A 14,204-nucleotide genomic window follows, 5' to 3' on the forward strand; every position below is an offset into this window, starting at 1 on the left:
GAAACTGTTGTAGCAAATAAGACCACTACACATTAAGAAATGTATAGAATTGTTTCATAGTCAATACAGTATTTAAGTAACTGTAATTAAATTACAGAAAAATTATGAGTAATCCTTTACTTTCAAGGGGAAATTAAAGTAATCAGTTACTTAATACGTTGCACTTAACACTGTTAATAACAGTACTATTATTACTACTACTACTACTTTATAACATTGCTCAAGGCGCTTTACAAAGAATAAAAGTACAATGAAACAAAGCAAACAAACCAAACACTTTACACATAGTTGCACCGTGAAATGTTTCCATTCAACACACATGCACAAATATCTTGCTATATAGTTTATAAACACATACATTTCAGAAAATGTGAAGAGAACAGAAAATGGCTCTTTTGTAATAACTAAAGAAACCATTTTCAAACCATTATAACCTGAACTAAAAACGTTAAGCTTCAAAACGTAGTTTGAAACTATAGTAAATGCTTACGATATACGTTTTTTAATGGTGCTTGCATTGCTATTGTTCATACTTAGCGTTCTGATAAAACTTTAAAGTGCTTGTACATTTTTGCTTGAGTGTGATAAATTACATAAAATATTGTAGCTTGCTGAGGAGAGGGATGCTAATGCTTTTCTAATCTATAAGCCTTTCTCAAAAAAAGTAAGGATCCATATGGAGTGAGAAGAGTATCGTAGTGACCACCCACAACACCATAAGATCATAGTAACCCTCTAGGGTCTGTCAATAAATTATTTAACGCATTAGTTGTCCTAAAGCCCTGCCGTATGCTACTTTGAATATTACGAGAGTGATCAGAATCATGTAATTCATTTCATTTTCACACATAAAAGGCCTTTAAACTTTGTAATCTCCTCTCTCAGGGACTTCATAAATGACAAACGGAGCATGTTCCACTGTTAAAATCAGTATGAAGGATCACCATCCATTTCTCACTTTAAATCAATCAAGCACTCACACATGGTTTATTTGAATATTACAGAAATTTTATTATTAATTTCTCAGAATCTATTGATATAACATAAGCTGCCCATAGTATTTATTCGTTTTGCACCTGAAATATCCTGTAAAGACAATGATCCACAAAGGAAAAAATGACCAAAGCTGGACCAAACCCAGGTCGTCTGCACATAAACACCACCATGAAAAGATTAACTGGTCACCGTAATTGAAATCTGAGAAATACAGCATAAAGCTTGAGAATGAAAGTCTGAAAAGTTGATTACATGTGATTAATATTCTATAATATGTAAAAATTACAGGATGGAACAATGCAATTTAAAAACAGAGTAAAAAAGTGAAAGAAGACTTCCTAAAAAATGCATTAAGTGGTAAGGATTGGTAAGTGGTATGATGTTCCCCTTAAAGGACTCCAAGCAGTTTGAGAGCCACAGAGATAGAGAGCAGAATGACCCCAAACAGCCCGATGTATCCGTATGCCCCATTCATCCTCTTAGCAGGATCTGAAACAGAGAAACTTCACTAGTGATGAGGGCTAAAACTCATATAATGTTTGAAAGAACAACCTAAACACAAGTATAATAATGTTTCCTCCAAAGGGTTTTACAGACACAGACTTCATTGTTTTGTGTAACAGTTGTAAAAAAAAATTGAAGTTTTTTTTTTTACTTCAGTTTTTCATTTTTTTTTTCAGTTTTACTAAACTTTTATATTGGCATCTTGCAAACTTGTAAAGCAATTCAAAAGGCTTGAATATACAATTAATACATTAATGCACAAATAAATGCTGTGCTTTCACATTTGCAAAAACTTCTGAGAAACATCTGAGAGAATTGCTACAGGGTTCTATATGTGCATTGTAAAGACTTACCGCCTGTGTAGTAACCCCAGGCATAAGAGAATCTGCTTGTAATCCAGATGACTCCCAACACAGAGGCAACAAGCTGATATGGGAGATAAAACATGGAAGATAACAGAAATGAACTGGGTGAGAGGTGTTTATATGATAAAAGGAGAGCACATGAAAAAGAGACTAAATGAACATTTACTTAACAGAGATTTACAGTGCACTTATTACAAAGAAATTTCCTTCTGTTCCAAGGTCAAGTGTTTTGATCAAAGCACAGTGATGATGGATTATATATATAAACCCTTTTGGGGTTTGAATAAACAACATTCAGTTACAAGCCCATTTTAATGTGAATCTGAATTAGCTACCTCCACATTAAACTGGAATCTGAATTGGAATGGTGAGGAATTTCCTTAATTACAATTAAAATAAATGTATAGACTAACAAACACAAACCTTCTTTGAGACTAATTCTGCCAATTTCTTCTCTTATATGCAAACTAATTTCAATACTGTCAACACAATAACTTAAACGAAACAGATTTGACAAAACGCACATTAGAATGTCAAATTTGGGGTATTCTGGGGCATTCTGAAAATATGTTTGATCTTCCACCAAATTCCATAAATTTATTTTATTAACGTAGCCAATGTATTTTGTAATAACACTGATCAGGCATAACATTATGGCCACCTTCCCCTTTGCTGCCAAAACAGCTCTGACCCGTCAAGGCATTGACTTCACTAGACCCCTGAAGATGTGCTGTGCTATCTGGCACCAATATGTAAGCAGCAGATCCTTTAAGTCCTGTAAATTTCGAGGTGGTGCCTCCATGGATCGGACTTGTTTGTTCAGCACATCCCACAGATGCTCGATTGGATTGAGATCTGGGGTATTTGGAGGCCAAGTCAACACCTCAAACTCATTGTTGTGCTCCTCAAGCCATTCCTGAACCAATGTTGCTTTGTGGCAGGCCCATTATCCTGCTGGAAGAGCCACAGCCACCAGGGAATACCATTTTTATGAAAGGGTGCTTAACTAGGTGGGATGTGTCAAAGTAACATCCACATGGATGGCAGGACCCAAGGTTTCACAGCAGAACATTGCCTGAATGGCAAATGTTTTATGTCCAGAACATCAAAACATGATTCATCAGACAAGATAGCCCCATACACAACAAACTGTGACGCACTGAGTATTGACACCTTTCTATCAGAAACAGCGTTAACTTGAGCAATTTGAGCTACAGTAGCTCGTCTGTTTGATCGGACCACACGGGCCAGCCTTCGCTCCACACCCATGACCCTGTGGCCGGATGTCCACTGTTCCTTCCTTGGAGCACTTTTGATAGATACTGACCACTGCAGACCGGGAACAGCCCACAAGAGCTGCAGTTTTGGAGATGCTCTGACCCAGTCGTCTAACCATCTCAATTAGGCCCTTGTCAAACTCACTCAAATCCTTACAGATACACCTTACACCTTTTTCAGCTTCTAACACATCAGCTCTGAAAACAAATTGTTCACTTGCTGCCTAATATGGGATATATTAGGCAGCAAGTGAACCTTTTCTCCTTAAAGCTGATGTGTGCCGTGATGAAGAGATAATCAGTGTTATTCACTTCACAGTCAAAATGTTATGTATCTCATCAGTGTGTGTGTGTATATTATATATATATATATATATATATATATATATATATATATATATATATATATATATATATATATATATATATATATATATGCTCTGATACTCACAGGATACTCCAATGCAGCAATAGTCTGGAACACCAGCCACTGTGGATACACCTCCAGTGTGTTCTGGTGCGCTCTCTGAATACAGTTGAAAACTTGCTCCTTATCACTGTACATGGTGGGATACTGTACACAACACACGAGAGCAGATAAACACGTTAAACAGAAGCCATTAAACATGTACAAATCACAAAGCAACTACGCATCAGAATAAGTTCGGCTTGTGAAGTCTCATCGTACCTTTATCCCATACTTCTTTCTTGCAACACCAACTTGCACCCCGAGATACATTAACATGCCAAAACTATACATGTATGTAAAAATCGCATAGCCAAAGTTGGCCGGTAGCACGTTCTCAATCGCCATTTTTAAATTTAGTAGTCAGGACCTGTCTCCGCGTGCACAAGATATTCTCCTTTATTTAGAGGGGAAAAATGCTAGATCATGCAGCAGCTGCAGCTCACGTAACTCGGAGTTTATTTGTGTTAAAGGCGAGTTCACTGGAGAACCAGGTAATCTCGCGATAAATCACGAGTTCTCGAGAGACACTTTTAATATACACTTTTTTGTTTGTTTATAAATAACACGATAAAACATTAAATATTACAGTATTTCTTAAATTACACAAGTCTTAATGTACTCAAGAATGATAAAATAAGCACGTGTGCGGTTTCTTTCTTTCCACTAGTCTGAAAGTAATGGAACCAAAATAAACCAAAATGTCATTAAAATTAACAGGTCAATTTTTTTTAGCATCATAAAAACATGGAAATGGCAGGGGATTTTAAAATTGTAATTTCCCGGTTGATAAAAATCCAAAGCGACTGCTGAGAAAAAAACACATATCGATGTGTGCAACATTGAGCATTAGTGAACTGATTGATTTAAGTTAACTGTTAATTCATGATTACTCATGGTAATGCTTTGTGTTCGTAGGTTTGATTGATCATGAAGTAAAAAGCCTGGTGGTGACTCCCCAGATAGCAAACAGACGTCGTTTGAACGTTGATTTAATGTCAGTTTGCTATCTAACCTTTGTAATAAAAACCATGACTGTGATACACTGAGGCGTCGATGGATTAATGTCCAAGTGGTGTTTGTTTATTAAAAAAAAAAAAAAAAAAAATTATATATATATTGCAAGAAAGTAAACAAACACTGAATTGATATACATTAACATAAAATTAAAAGGACAAAAAAGAAAGAAAAGAAAAGACATTTTCCAAGTAGTGCTTCTCGAATTTTCTAAATCACCGATGACGTCAGTGGGTCTCGTTTGAAAAAAAGCAAACGGTCTGCACACGAGCCACTTCACGCTGAACCACTCGCGAGAAAACGCCGTTTGGTACAGATCGCTGCTGACTACCCAGAAATACCTTTTGTTTTCGAGATATTATCTTTTCACTAAAAAGAATACACAAGAGGGAATAAACGTTTGTTTATTTCACAGCTTTTTTTGTTGGAGTTATAATCGTTTTAGTTTGGAAATCGCTCGAGGCGTAACGTTAGATCGTGTGATTTAGAGGGGTTTCCTCATAAAGTCTTATTGTTGGATCAAGTCATTTTGACGGTAAGTTACAGCTAAATGTTGCTCACAATAACATATATATATATATATATATATATATATATATATATATATATATATATATATATATAATGTCACTGTTGAACAGTGACCATTAGAAAGTGAACAACACGTTTTTTAGATTAGATGTTTTTCATTATGGATGGTGACATTTTGGATTCTATCACAGATATGTTATATTAACGTTGGTTAATTACAGTGTTTTCAGCTTATTACGGAATGTTCTAGACTCGAGGTTGTGTAATTTGATTGACAGGAGGGGGCGGAGACTGTTATATAACGTCACATGACCTACATTCAGTTCCAGAATATTCTCCATCAGCGTTTCTGCTTTCTTTGTTGTCGTCGTCGTCAGTTTTCATTAGACGATAAATACCGGTATGTTCCAAATATTACTTGAATATAAGTTTAACAAACATATATCACCATAAGCCCAGGTTGTTTATTCGCGTAATTCAAGATATTTCTTTGTAATAAGGTTTATGAAGTGTTATCTTTAAATACGCCCATAAGGCTTTTGTACGTTACTAATTTGCTTAAATTTCCAAAACAGAAATCTACGCATTAAATAAAGCCAGGTTCGCTCAAGTTAAATGTTCTTTATATATATAGATAGATATTAAATAAATGTTTTTTGGTAACGTTACTTCAATAAATCAGTAAAAAAAAAAACTCAATTTTTGGAAAAAAAAAATGTTATAAACCAAGCAACTTATATTTGAACATACCACTCTGTAAAACCTAAAGAATATACATAGGAATATTTTGCATAGGAAAACCTTGAATAGTTTGGTGCAGTCTTTACTGAAATCTACAGACACAAATAGATGAAGTGTGATAATATTAAATGTGTTTTTATTTTTATGTTTTCTTTCCACTCGTCTGAAAGATGATTTTATGGAAGCAAAAAAGACCAACATTTTACTGAAACCGACTAGTGCGTTAAAAGTATGAGAAAAAGTGATCAGAATCCCCATTGTAAAATATTTTTTTAAAATTATTACTTCTTCTTTTTTTAGATTTAAATGCAGCAAGGTTCCCGCATCATAAAAACATAGAAATGTCAGGGAAATTTAGGGATTTCTAGGTAGTAACTCAAACAGATTTATGCAAAATTGAGCATCAGTGGATGTATTCACACACTGAATGTGACTGATTTACTGTTAGTTAATGAGTAGCATCCAATGCTCTGTGTTCGTAGGTTTGATCATGAAGCAGGAAACCAGCCCCAGGCGTGAGCGGGTGAACCTCATCTTTGACCAGGAAGCTCCATCCGGTCGCAGCTCCTCTCGCTCCAGCAGCAGCAGCAGTGACAGCTCGTTCTCCAGCAGCAGAGGGAGCCGTTCCTCCCGCAGATCACGGAGCTCATCCTCTGACAGCTCGTCCTCTTCCTCCCGCTCTTGCTCCCGTTCCCGCTCTCGCCCGCGCTGCTCGGGCCGCTCGCGCTGCCGCCACAGACACTATTCTCCTCCTCGCCGCTACCGTGCTCGCTCTCGCTCCTACAGCCGTACTCCAGACCGCAGACGCTACCATCGCCGCAGTCCTTCTCCATCTCCCTACGGCTACTCCAGACGCTTCAGGCGTTCCCGATCCCGTTCCCGCTCTCGCAGCCGCTCTCCGGTCTACTGGAGGGGAAGTAGGTTTGTGGGGCGGTACAGGTGCCGTTTCTCCCGCTCACCCCAGAACTTCAGAGCATACAGAAGCCGGTCTCGCAGCCGTGAGCGCTCTGCCATCCGCCTCAGCCATGAGGGTAAGATCAGCGTCACTTTATTTTTAATCATGCAGAACATATATTTGATTAAACAGATTTGATCATGCTGAAAATCGGCCAATTCCGATTCCCTGGCTGATCAAACGGTACATCTCTAATGTAAATATATTATAATTATATTAGAGCTGTCAAATTGATTAATTATGATTAATTGTATCCCACAGAGAAGAAGTATCTGCTGGATGTCGCCAAAGCAAATGCTGCCAGGATTCTGGGAGTGCAGAACTTAGAGCTGCCAGCTAGCCTGAAGGAGCGAGAGGAGGAGGAGGAGAAGAGGAGATCTTCATCAGATAAAGAGGAAAGGGTGAGGGCTGACCTGGCACCGCAGAGGACACCTGTACAGGTTAGGATCACACACACACCCACGACTGCAGATGTGTCACTAACACACCCAGCGTTAGAATTCTGTAATTTTGCATGAACGTCCCGAATGGTGAACAGAATTTCAGCTCATTTCTCCAGTAAGATTCTCATTTGTACTTCATGTTAAATCTGTGATCTCGGGACGTTGATTAACCCATTGAATCGCGTCTGTTTACAATGTGATTGCGCGCTGTATTTACCCAACCTGGGTCACCTGTAATCTGTCTCCTCAGACATGAATGATTTTGCCTGATGGATTTAATGGAATGATGAACAGCTCATGTCCGGATTAGGTAACGGTACACGTTAAAGAGTATGTACTACTGTGTGTGTGTGTGTGTGTGTGTGTGTGTGAGCGTGCGTGTGCGCGTGTGAATGAATGAGCACATGGCTATTATTCCTCTCACTGTATTGAGGAGCTGCATTTAGCTTCAATTGCTTTGTTTGTTTTTTTTGTATCGTTTCTGTTCCTGTAGAGCTGAAACTCCTCCACCCTTTGGACAAAGAGGGAGAGAGGGGGAGGTCACATGACTTGAATGACACCAGCTTTAAGTCTTATATGCACAACTGCAAAGGTTAAGTAACTGTGTATGTAAGCGGTAGCCTTGTTTGGAACAAAAACAAACCACATGCATTAGATTGACCTCGCATAGAGCTGAGAAACGTTTAGCTGCCACACAGTACATATATGAAAATTTAGTGGTCTGTAGAATGTTTGTTTATTTTTTCCAAAGAAATTAATACTTTTATTCAGCAAGGAAGCATTCAATTGATAAAAAAAGTAACAAAGACATTTATTACAATTTATAATGTTCTTTAAAATTTTCTATTCATCAGAGAATTGTGGTTTCCGCAAAAATAAGCAGCTCAACATTGATGTTAATCAGAAAAGTTTCTAGAGCACCAAATCATCACAGGAATAAATTATATTAAAGTATATTAAAATGGAAAAGTTATTTTAAAATATATACATTTTTCACTGTTACTTTTTTACTGTATTTTTGATCAAATAAATGCAGCCTTGTCGAGTATGAGACTTTTAAAAAACATAAATCTTTCCGACCTCATACTTTTGAACCGAGGTCTACTTTACTGCTTTTAGAACTACAGGAAATGACTTGTGTTTGTTGATGGTTGAACTGGGTTGTCATTCACCAGAATCTTCCTCTGTTCAGCGTGTGTGAAGACCAGACAGAGCTTGCTCTACAGTGATGGATGGATGGGGGTTTGGAAAAATATACTCATCATTTAATCATTTTTTGGCTTTGTTCATAAGCAATAAAAATCCTAATTTATTTTGTGACTAATTCAGAACTGTTTATTGGCTTGCAAAAAAGTAATAAGAAATCTTTTTTTTTTTTACAAAGGCATCAATGTGTAAACGTTATGTTTTGGAAATGTTTTTATTCTGACGAGTTTTCACATGAAGTATGGAAAACTGAACAACTTTAAAAGCAGCAGATGCATACATTTGTAAATTGTGATGCCTTATTTCATTACTTAGAAAATAATGAAATGGGGGGGGGGGGGGGGGGGTACTGGAAATTGATGCAGTGTGAACAAAGCCTTTGTGTATAGATTTGAATATTTGCTTGTAAAAATTACTATTGAAAATTTCAACTTATAAGAAGGGCATCACTGGCATTACAGTCCCTTCAATTTGCTGCTTTTGCATGACTTGAGCCCAAGATGGGGGTTTCTTAAAATCATGTGACACTAAAGTGAGGTTTATATCAAGCAGACAGTATGGTCAATATCCTTTTCCCCTTTTTGTTGCCTTTAGGTAAACGGTGTTGCTCCTGATGATGGTGAGGCAGAGACTTCTCAGACGTCACCCAAGAGAAAGCCAATTACCTTCAGCCTCAATGTAAGCTCATGAAACTTTAGTCAAATATGATTATCGGTAGAACATACTGAAATATTAAAGTTGATCTTACCTCTTTATATTCACAGAATGCCCTTGCCAAACCTTCAAACAGCCCGACGCTTCATGACAGTAAGGTAACGTCAAGAGCCGACAGCGTGGCGGACAGGAAGCCGTATGGACAGTGGCTCCCCATCAGCAAATCCTCTTCTAAATATAATAAACGCTGAGATTAAACAATGATGTAAAAAAGACTGTAAATAGTGTAAATAGTTTGTGTAGTGAACACTTGGGTTGGGGTGGGTGTGTAGGGAGCATCCGAATTCATCATAAATGTTTTCTTTCAGATATAAAGTTGGTTTAATTGGAAGAAGGCAAGAAGATGTCAAACAGGTGGGAAATATTGTGTACATATTGGTGTTTTTGTGCTGTACAGTGGATGTTTCTGAATAAATAATGCAAAAACAAAATCCTGGTGTGTACCTTCTTCAGTTTTTAAAACTGAAATAAATTGTACATGAAATTATGAATGATTACTTTCAATATAGATTAAACATAAGTCACAACCAATAATACAATCCTGGTGTGTTAAGTGGAAATGCATTTTGATCTGACATAAATGGCCATACATTTCACCAGCACACAAACCACTAGATAAATATCACTTGCTGCAGAATTGCACACTCACTGTTAACACTAAGTTATAGATAATAATTATATAGATAGGTGGATGATGATGATAATGCAAGGGGAGTTATTAGAGCAGTGATTTTACACCAACATTTATGTATTATATATGAATTATTTATAAGAACCAGAAGGCAATTTTTAGGCTTTTTTTGCTACTTGAAATATGTCGTGCTCCTCTCAAATGACAAAAAAATGCTAAATTGTCACAAAAAACACGTGAAATTTTTTGATGTGACATTTTCGTAGGCTTATTTCCCAATTAAACAATTATTTCCCCGGTTATTTTGCTGGAAGAGAACGAGCTCTGATCCATGAAAACAACCTGATCTTCATGTTCTGAACTCTGGGTGGCGCTGTTGCGCTTTGCACATTAGCTGTTGATGAAGCTGGCAGACTTCAAAACATCCCAAGTTTCCCCTAAACATAATTTACAGTAGTTATTACAAGCCAGAATATCATTGCTCATCATGAAATAAGAGTAAAACATGTTAGACTGTGTGCTGATTCCACACAAAAATCAGTACTTAGCCAATGATAGCTAAATAAATATGTATGACAGTCAAACTTGAGCATCGGTCAGTGTCAGCACAATTACATCAGTCACCGCTTGGTGACACTGATACCACAGAAACCAGAGCCCTGCTGTTTTTATTCTCGAACTGACAAATCAAGTCGTTCAATCAATCTGTCATTTGCTGGCACAGAATGAACAGCATTTTATGTGCGCCGACATGTTGTCTTAATACCTCCTCAACAGTTAATGAGTTGGAATGTTCTCTCTCATTCCCACCCGCACGCTTCCCTCAGGTGATTGGTGGTTTTAATTAATGATTTTAGTCTGATAAATTGTGGTGTGTGCGATAAGACTTCTGTACATGATCCAGTTCCAGTAGTTGTATTCAGCACACAGTGTCTACAGAGACGCTTGGTTTGGCACGGGCACAAGTCAAGGTCTCTGTTCGTGTGTTTTTAGCCCATTTTCTGAGAGCTCGTGCCAAAGCACTTTCTGTTGTGCTGCTTTTTTCAACATGTTCACTCTTGACGCCACATGGCATCACCTCTGAAGACTTGATGATTTTTGTGCAATTATTACAGCTTAAAAGAAGGAGGGAGGATTGTATACCAAACACCTTTTATGCAACTGATGTCGGTTAAAAAAGTCCAATTATCATCTCGAAAATGAGAGCATATGCAGGCTTATATGAGCAGGCGTTTACTCTCCACGCTAATGCAGACAATCTAAATAGTCATTTCATAAACTCAGTGGGTTGGCGGTGATTATGTGACATTTGTTTGTGCAGGAATAAAGCAAAGTCAGTGTTGAGCAACTCACCACATAATCTGATGAAGCATGTTTTGGTGCACAGGAAGAGACATTATCGTTCTGAAGGATCTGTGTCTTTTGTTTTCGCTGTGAGCTGATAAGATCGGAATGAAGCATCTCTCAGACATTCACTAACACACGGCGTCCCGCAGGTGTCTAGATAATATATATGCAAATGATAGAAAACAGAATATTTGGTAATACTTAAAATCTCTGCAAGTTTTAGCATCACGTGGGAACTGTGAATTTTGAAGTCAAAATCAACACGTTTTACTTAATGCTCTTTATTGTGCATGATCATCAGTGCACATTGTTCTAAAATCATTTAAAGTTATTTCCTAATTCTGAAAGGCCTTTTCTTTTCAACATTCACCAATCCCTCTCAATTTCAGTCCCTTCGCTTCCAACCACCTGAATGCATTGGGCCACTTTTCCCAATCCAATAATTTCCTGATGGATACAATCAAGTCCTGACCTTTTTGAATGCCCTGTTTCACTTGTAAACATTGTGCCATAAACGAAAAGTGGTTTGTGAGCTTATTTCAGACTTAAAGGGTTAGTGCACCCAAAAATGAAATTTATGTCATTAATGATTCACCCTAATGTCGTTCCACACCCATAAGACCTCCGTTCATCTTCACACACAGTTTAAGATATTTTATATTTAGTCCGACAGCGTATCTAAGTGTATGCACACTATACTGTCCATGTCCAGAAAGGGAATAAAAACATCATCACAGTAGATCATATGTGACATCAGTTGGTTAATTAGAATCTCTTGAAGCATCGGAAATACATAGATAAACATCTATCTATCTATCTATCTATCTATCTATCTATCTATCTATCTATCTATCTATCTATCTATCTATCTATCTACCAGATAAAAATCATATTTGGTCGGTCTAATCTTAAGGCCTTTGTGACGTTAAATTGTGAAGATCTTGAGTCTTCGCTGAAGGGCGTTTCTGGCCTTGCAAAATTTTATCTTTCAATCTTTTGCCATGAAACAGGAAGTTGTTATAACTCAGGCATATGCTGTCCGATCTGCCCTAAACTTCACATGTCTAATAAAAGTCCTGACATGAAGACATCAACATGCACATATTAGTTAGCCATAGCACCACCTGTTGGCAACAGGAAATGGCATGATTTACACTATGATTAACTCCCAGAAAAACTTTTAAATATGCCATCAAGCACCAAACATGTTAGAAGCACGTTAAATCATACAACACTTGGCCAAGTGATAATGTATGGGAGTAACAGCACAAAACAGGAAATTGTTAAACTTCTCATGTTTCATTTATAGTCAAAGCCCCACCTGCTAGCAGAAGGAAGTGTGACACATCGAAGTGACTGCCATTTTTCTCCTATATTTACTTGCTTAAATGCATGTCTCCCACTGTTTACTGGTTTCCTAAGGCCACCGGGTGAAGTTGGCCCCGGGTATGAGGGCCCTTTCATCGCTGCGTGCAGCTTTAATTATTGTTATTATTATTATTATTATTATTATTATTATTATTATTATTACCACTTGATAATGGATATTTAATTATACATGCTCATTTACTCAATTTTTAGTATTTAGATTATCTTTGCCATCATCTAGCAGTTTGGGACAGTAAGATTATGTTTTCTCTTATGCTCACCAAGACTGCATTTATTTGTAAAAACGTCAACATTGTAAAATATTACCATTTAAATAAAATAAATTTATATTTTAATATATTAAAACACATATGACACTAATAATTGAATAAAACTATAAAATGTAATGACTATTCTTACTAGATAGATAGATAGATAGATAGATAGATAGATAGATAGATAGATAGATAGATAGATAGATAGATAGATAGATAGATAGATAGATAGATAGATAGATAGATAGATAGATAGATAGATAGATAGATAGATAGATAGATAGATAGATAGATAGATAGATAGATAGATAGATAGATAGATAGATAGATAGATAGATCTAGATGAAGATAATGATTTACAATGAAATCCAGAGCTGCATATGGCAATTTATCTGTTCAATAAAATTCATGTAGGATATGATGATAACCGATGACGAGATGAGCGAGTGATGCAGGTACACAATTTCCAGCAAAAACCATCCCACAGGTCTAAAATATATTCACTTATCATAACAGTGAATGAGGGTAAGATAATGGCAGGTTTTGGAAGAAGGATTGATGAACTGACTTAATTTTGAAAAAAAAAAAAAGCTACATAGTGTATCATTAATCATATTTTCAAAGCAGAATTGGCATTTGCCAGATTGTGTAATCTAGCATAAGGTTTATTCACCGCAGTACTGTCAGCTGTGCCGATGATCCTACAGCTGTTCCTGATCACAGATCAGATGTCCCGGTGCCTCAGGGATGGACACGGTAATTATGAACGAAGTAGCAATCGGGATATGGATCATTTGATAAGAGAAGTGCCAAATCAAAATGTGCGCACATACACAAATCTGTATAACTCTCTTTTCTATTCGCACACATTTTCAGCTATTCCTCACTCACACTGATGTGCACTTGCAGTTTGCCAAAGGGAGACAGCACCGGCCTCGAGTCTGGAAAGCCCTGGCACAGTCACAGAGGAGTCCTGAAGAACACAGAGAGAAATACAGTTGGGAAGAAAAAAAGTGTCTGAAGATGTAGATAAAGAAAGGCATTGTTCGCCACACACAAGACGCCTTTTCATTTCAGTTTGAGAAAAATGGTACATGTAAGCCCTCGCAGGCAAACTGTATTTGATGTTTAATTCGCTTTCTGTGATGCCACGGATGCCAGGCGGTTATTTGCGCTCATCACATGAGGGTAATCTTGCGGCGCCTACACACTGATTTTCTCCCAAAACATCCATCATTATCACACAAGTCTGCAAATGTAACTCATTCAGTATCCATCAATCTCCGGCAGACAGACAGGTCTGAAAACTACTGAAATAATTGAATCCGTCTTGTCTGCGTTTCGCTTAAAAGAATCATTTGATTGATT

At 37.2% G+C, this 14,204-nt stretch overlaps 2 protein-coding genes across 5 annotated transcripts; one reads left to right on the top strand and one right to left on the bottom strand.

Annotated features, from left to right (window-relative positions):
- Positions 1-986: 986 nt before the first annotated feature.
- Positions 987-4,092, bottom strand: mgst3b (microsomal glutathione S-transferase 3b). The gene is made up of 4 exons (XM_067420887.1): positions 3,831-4,092; positions 3,594-3,716; positions 1,854-1,926; positions 987-1,485 (listed from the first exon to the last, which is right to left on the bottom strand). The coding sequence occupies exons 1-4, from the start codon at positions 3,954-3,956 to the stop codon at positions 1,385-1,387; spliced, it is 423 nt and encodes a 140-aa protein (XP_067276988.1). The 5' UTR covers positions 3,957-4,092; the 3' UTR covers positions 987-1,384.
- A 799-nt stretch (positions 4,093-4,891) lies between these two features.
- On the top strand, positions 4,892-9,646 carry rsrp1 (arginine/serine-rich protein 1). 4 transcript variants are annotated; one of them, XM_067420840.1, is made up of 5 exons: positions 4,892-5,160; positions 6,380-6,928; positions 7,114-7,292; positions 9,096-9,179; positions 9,266-9,646. In XM_067420840.1, the coding sequence occupies exons 2-5, from the start codon at positions 6,388-6,390 to the stop codon at positions 9,404-9,406; spliced, it is 945 nt and encodes a 314-aa protein (XP_067276941.1). In that variant the 5' UTR covers positions 4,892-5,160; positions 6,380-6,387; the 3' UTR covers positions 9,407-9,646. The 4 variants fall into 4 exon arrangements, 2 of the variants coding, with proteins under 2 accessions (XP_067276941.1, XP_067276940.1); XR_010898627.1 differs by lacking the exons at positions 9,096-9,179; positions 9,266-9,646 and adding an exon at positions 7,789-8,670 and having other exon boundaries at positions 7,114-7,625; XR_010898626.1 differs by lacking the exons at positions 9,096-9,179; positions 9,266-9,646 and adding an exon at positions 7,789-8,670 and having other exon boundaries at positions 7,114-7,605.
- The last annotated feature ends 4,558 nt before the right edge of the window (positions 9,647-14,204 follow it).

The sequence above is a fragment of the Pseudorasbora parva genome, chromosome 17 (genome assembly GCF_024679245.1).
Source record: "Pseudorasbora parva isolate DD20220531a chromosome 17, ASM2467924v1, whole genome shotgun sequence".
NCBI lineage: Eukaryota > Metazoa > Chordata > Actinopteri > Cypriniformes > Gobionidae > Pseudorasbora > Pseudorasbora parva.